The following is a 5,734-nucleotide window of genomic DNA, read 5'->3' as shown; positions in this document are numbered from 1 at the left end:
CCTCGGTATAAGTAATTGTATAAATCTTAAGCGGCCGCACACTGTCGACAACATGGTGGCCTTTAGTCTGTTACGACTCTCCTCTCGGCAAGGATGCCTTGTTCTTCGGCTAAACAAACCAGTTTCTACTGTACAAACATTACTAAAAGCTCCAGGTATTTACAGTTGTCTATGTAATGAAACGATTAACGATGTATTTTTCTCATGTTTTGTTCCGATCTGTTAAAGTCACGATATACTTATTGACCTTGAAGGTGTAAACAGAAAAGTCTTTTAAGAAAAATAACCAATTCTTTCAGAATAAATTGTCGTTATTTTTAAACTAAATATATAAATGTTGAGAACAGGTCTAGGGCCTTGGTAGATTTTATATTTTAAAACGAGATTTGTTTTTGTTTTTATTTTCTATGTTGGGAATATGTGTTTGCATCCCCTTCGCGAAGTCTCTCTCATATCACACTTAACCGTCTTAAAAGAAAAGAAAAGAGCACGTTGGATCCAGACTGAGCTGATATTAAACAGCAATCAACACGAGACATACCAAATCACATAACAATAAAACTACCTTCAACACAAATACCAGCCAACTAGGGAGCCTTTTGGCGGTGACTCGACCTGCTAAAAAGAGCAACTAAATCACCCTCAAACTATATTGTCTTAAATATGAAAGGCAGTATAGTCAAATCAATCTCAGTGGGTGATGGGTACTTATTTTATCCTTAGCGGTAGGTCGAAAGGTTAAATCAATCCTGGTTGATTTGAACTTCGAAAATGTATTGAGAAGCGAAACAAAAAAATTCCAGAACATTGAGTTCGATGGACATATATTATAACAGCTGTAAATTTATGTATATTACTATTTATTTTATGTTGTTAAACATTACTAAAGACACTTCTCACTTTATCATTTACATCACAAGGTAAGCTTAAGGATGGCGAGAGACGCAGGTGTTTCTAATTGACATCTTCACATCATCAACTAATTAAACCAAAACATTTTATATTAAACAATTTGGCAAGTATGAGCGATGACACAGAATGTGTTTCAGCCTTATTAAGCCTCATCAGGGCATAGATATTTCTTAATCAAGTATTTAATACTACATTATCATCATGCGGTTGAGTGACTTGCCCTGACCAGTGTAACTCTTCCGCACAAGATGAATCGATCAAGTGATGAGGCATGAATGTCCAGTCTGGATTTTAGTCACATTAACTTTTCAGTAGCTGCAATTTATTTAATTAGTTAATTAATTTTCATTGTTTTACTAGTTGTCCGACATATGGGAGCTCATAAACATGTTATCCCCTTACAACCATCAAGATTTGAGTGGCATCGATTCAGGAATGATTTCGTAAGTAAACATTTTTGTTGTTCTTTTAGTCCTTTATGTTGGTGAATATACACTCTTTTATGCTTTTGGTCATTTTAGTCATTAGACTGTGGTCACTTTGTCTTGAAGGGTTCTAGTCATTTCTATTGATGGGCACAGGTATTGCTGTGTGGTAACAAGTTTGCTTCCCAATCACATAGTTCTGTTTCCAGTCCCACTGCGTGGCACTTTGGGCAAGTGTCTTCTACAATAGCGTCAGACTGACCAAAGCCTTGTGAGTGGATTTGGTAGACGGAAACTGAAAGAATCCCGTCGTATATATGTATATATATATATATATATATATATGCATGTATGTATCTGTGTTTGTGGCTGTGTTTGTCCCTCCATCACTGCTTGATAAATGGTGTTGGTGTAGTTATGTCTCTGTAACCTAGCAGTTCGGCAAAAGAGGCCAATAGAATAAGTATTAGGCTTAAGCAAAAAAGTCCAGGGGTTGATATCTGTTCAACTAAAACCCTTCAAGGCAGTGCTCCAGCATGGCCGCAGTCAAAATGTGATGATGTTTGAATGATTACACTATATCTACTACGTTGACTTGTATGTTGGGGAAATATGTGAGTACATATGATTGAGAGAATGTGTAATGGGAAATAATGTTTACCATATTTTCCAGCATATATATCAAATTTTTCAGACCAAAATTTACAGCCCAAAAAAGGCAGACTAACTAATTGATGTGACATATGACTTCTTGTCATAACTGTTATATCTGAACTGTTAAAATATCGAACATTTCCTGATGTTCTCTTATTACTCTCTGAACTGTGTATCTTCAACAAACACTCCATGATATCGCTGTTCAATGATTCCTACGACTTGTACACCATGACTGCGCACATGACACTCTCCTCAGACTGTTCTGCACATGCTCATTTATACTAACTAGTACAGTTCACTTAGCTGATCTCCCATACAACACTAATAAATCAAGAAGATTTTAGAAGACTGAAAAATTTCGTGTGAAATGCAACAGGATTTGGAAAGGTAGTGATGATGTTTGAGCATTTACACCGTATGTTTACACTATATACTATGTTGACTTGTATGCTGGAAAATATGGTATGTAAGGGTTTGAGAGAAGATGTGAGTACATGTGCTTGAGAGAATGTGTCATCATCATCATCATCGTTTAACATCCGCTTTCCATGCTGGCATGGGTTGGACGATTTGACTGAGGACTGGTGAACCAGATGGCTGCACTAGGCCCCAATCTGATTTGGCAGAGTTTCTACAGCTGGATGCCCTTCCTAACGCCAACCACTCCGAGAGTGTAGTGGGTGCTTTTACGTGCCAATGTGTACCATATTTTCCAGCATACAAGTCAAATTTTTAAGACCAAAATTTATGGTCAAAAAATAGGTAGGCTGACTAATAACAGCAAGACGATATTGGAAGACTTATGATTTCATGTAAAATGCGGCAGTATTTGGGAATTTAGTGATGTTTGTATGTTTACACTACATTTTTTACAATGCTATGTTGATTTCTATGTTGGAAAGGATTTGAGAGAATATGTGAGTACATGTGCTTGAGTGAATATGTATTTGAAAGAGTGTGCTGACTACGACGCTATTGATAATGTTGATAGTGATGATGATGCTGCTGTTGACCATGCTGATTATGATAATGATGCTACAATTGATGTTGATGGTGATGATGCTGTCGGTGGTGATTTTATATTGTACCTTTTTTTGGTTTATTCCACAGCATTTCTATGTCATGCTCGGTGTCATACCTCTTGGACTCCTCACCCTTTATGTGAACCTCTTTATTGGTAAGGGCATTTTTCCAATCTCTTGTGATCCTCCATATTTTCACTGAATAACATATTTAATCGGTGGTGGTGATCATCGTTGTTGTCGTAATGATGATTATGATATCCCAGGGGTGATTCTATTTCCTGTTTTGTCTTCCAGGCAATGCCGAACTTGCTGATATTCCTGAGGGTTATGAACCGGAAGACTGGGAATATTCCAAGGTTTGTATCAATGTCATGTGTGCGTTGATGTTAGGGTGTTTAACCCTGGGTCAGATTTTATCCAGCACTTAGTCAAAGATGGATTAGCCTTGACTAACATTTTATTTTGTTTCACACTTACTACATATAAGGTTATATAAGCTGTTTACATTTAGCTCCTGGTCAGACGTGACCAGGTAGACTAGTGGTCAAAACTAATCCAGCCTTGACTTGACGTCTATTTCTTTTTTTTTCGTAAGGAAATACAATGCAGCTTGAGGTAGTTTGGCTATTGATTCTAGCAGATTAAGTGAGCTCCTTTGTTGATTCCAAAGTCAGCCACGATCTAGTTAACTCGTGACAAGAGACTTTGCAGCTCTCCTTGTCATTTTATATCCAGTTTTTTTTTTTCCATGCTGACACAGAAGTTGTAAACTCCCATATCAAACAATGCCTTAACAAGTGTTTTGTTCCAGATCTTTGCATTCCCAGTTCAAATCCCACTGGGATCAGCTTTGCTGATCATCCTTTCGGGGTCCATTCATCCATGAATTCATCTTCTCTGCCTCCTATTCCTGTGTTGATAAATTTTTACTACAAAGCAAAAATTACTAAAGTTCCCCCACACCCCCCAGCCATGATTTGCCGTCAAACGAATGAATAAAAAAATTTAGTTTTATTTGTTTGTTTGTTTGTCGAATTTTTTTTAAAGTGTTTTTTTTTTGTGTGTTTGTTTTTTTTCAGTCTCCCATTTCGCAGTTCTTGTGCAGACATCTTTATGATCCTATGCAGATGACATATGAAAAGAGATTGCATCATCTACAAGAAAAGAATGAGCGACGCAAACAAAAGTAAGTAGTAGTAGTAGCAGATGGTGGTGGTGGTGGTTGTTGTTAAGGCAACAAGCTGGTAGAATTGTTAGCACATTGGACGAAATGCTTAGCGGTACTTCACCCGTCGCTCCTCTGATCTGAGTTCAAATTCTGCCAAGGTTGACTTTGCCTTTCATCCTAAAAGGTTTTAGTCAAAGAAATCAACCCTGGGACACTTCCTTTGTAAGCCTGGTGCATATTCCATCGGTCTCTTTTGTCAAACCACTAAGTTATAGCGATGTAAACACAGTAACATCGGTTGTCAAGTGATGGCTGGGGAACAAACACAGACACACAAATATATTTATACATATATATATATATATATATATACACATATATATATATATATATATATACACACACACACACATTAATACACACACACACACATATATATATATATACATATATGTGTGTGTATATATATACATATGACAGTCTTTTTTCAGTTCCCACCTACCAAATCCACTCACAAGACTTTGGTCAGCGCAAGGCTATAATAGAAGACACTTGCCCAAGGTGCCATGCAGTGAGATTGAACCTGGAACCATGTGGTTGGGAAGCAAGCTTCTTACCACACAGCCACGTCTGATGTTGATGATTTTTTTTTCCTTTCTTTCTTCGTTCCAGGCTTCTGGAGAGGGAAGTCCGTGAGGTGATGGCAAGCAAACAGGATTACATGGGTTGGTATTACGTTCCGGTAAGCAAATCGTATATCGATGAAGGCAAGAAGTTTACCAAAGACGTTGCAAGAGACTATGGACTCGAAGAATAGTCGGCAGTGGAATTTTCTAGAAGACCAGACATCAAAAGAAGTGTGTGCTTTTTTTTTTTTTTCTCCTTTTCAGAAAATTGTTAGCAATTATAATTTTTATTAAATATAAATATCTTTATCAAAATTGTTGGCGTTATTCTGTTTATCTTCCCTGCCTTTTACTCGTTGGGTCACCATCTTGAATGGTTTAGTCAACGGGGATCCATGTGGCGCCAAAGGGTTTATCTAAGGATATTTGGGTCCGTACAACGAAATAGTAAATTGGAGATTCACAATAGTATTTTAAGGGGTCCTTGAGAAAATTTTGCTTTAGATGTACGTATTGGAAGAAATAACTGGGTTTCTTTCTCTAACGTTTCACATAGGCGTAGGAGTGGCTGTGTGGTAAGTAGCTTGCTTATGAACCACACGGTTCTGGGTTCAGTCCCACTGCGTGGCACCTTGGGCAAGTGTCTTCTACTATAGCCTCGGGCCCCCAAAGCCTTGTGAGTGGATTTGGTAGACGGAAACTGAAAGAAGCCCGATCATCCTCATTTTTGATTTTTTTTTTTCACTTCTCCTTCCAATTTTTAGTTTTGCTCTACACACTCAAAAACAATGAGAGAAGCCTTTTCAACAAAAAAAAAAAAAAATTTTGGAAATATTTTCAGATGAAAAACGTAATTTAAAGGAGATTTAACAAAAAAGAAAAACTAAGTTAACACGGAATATAGAAAATAATTTATTAAAT

At 37.2% G+C, this 5,734-nt stretch overlaps 1 protein-coding gene across 1 annotated transcript; it reads left to right on the top strand.

The window, feature by feature from the left end:
• Positions 1-14: 14 nt before the first annotated feature.
• Positions 15-5,128, top strand: LOC106873016 (NADH dehydrogenase [ubiquinone] 1 beta subcomplex subunit 5, mitochondrial). The gene is made up of 6 exons (XM_014920214.2): positions 15-155; positions 1,273-1,355; positions 3,105-3,171; positions 3,314-3,375; positions 4,099-4,205; positions 4,860-5,128. The coding sequence occupies exons 1-6, from the start codon at positions 53-55 to the stop codon at positions 5,002-5,004; spliced, it is 567 nt and encodes a 188-aa protein (XP_014775700.1). The 5' UTR covers positions 15-52; the 3' UTR covers positions 5,005-5,128.
• Positions 5,129-5,734: the final 606 nt, after the last annotated feature.

The sequence above is a fragment of the Octopus bimaculoides genome, chromosome 25 (assembly GCF_001194135.2).
Source record: "Octopus bimaculoides isolate UCB-OBI-ISO-001 chromosome 25, ASM119413v2, whole genome shotgun sequence".
In the NCBI taxonomy this organism is placed as follows: domain Eukaryota; kingdom Metazoa; phylum Mollusca; class Cephalopoda; order Octopoda; family Octopodidae; genus Octopus; species Octopus bimaculoides.
The sequence above is the reverse complement of the archived record's forward strand: the minus strand, read 5'-3'. Positions and strand labels throughout refer to the sequence as shown.

Coding starts and splice junctions, on each gene's coding strand:
- LOC106873016 (XM_014920214.2), top strand. CDS start 53: ATGGTGGCCTTTAGTCTGTTACGACTCTCCTCTCGGCAAGGATGCCTT. Junction 1,356..3,104: donor ATCGATTCAGGAATGATTTC/GTAAGTAAACAT, acceptor TTTATTCCACAG/CATTTCTATGTCATGCTCGG. Junction 3,376..4,098: donor AAGACTGGGAATATTCCAAG/GTTTGTATCAAT, acceptor GTTTTTTTTCAG/TCTCCCATTTCGCAGTTCTT.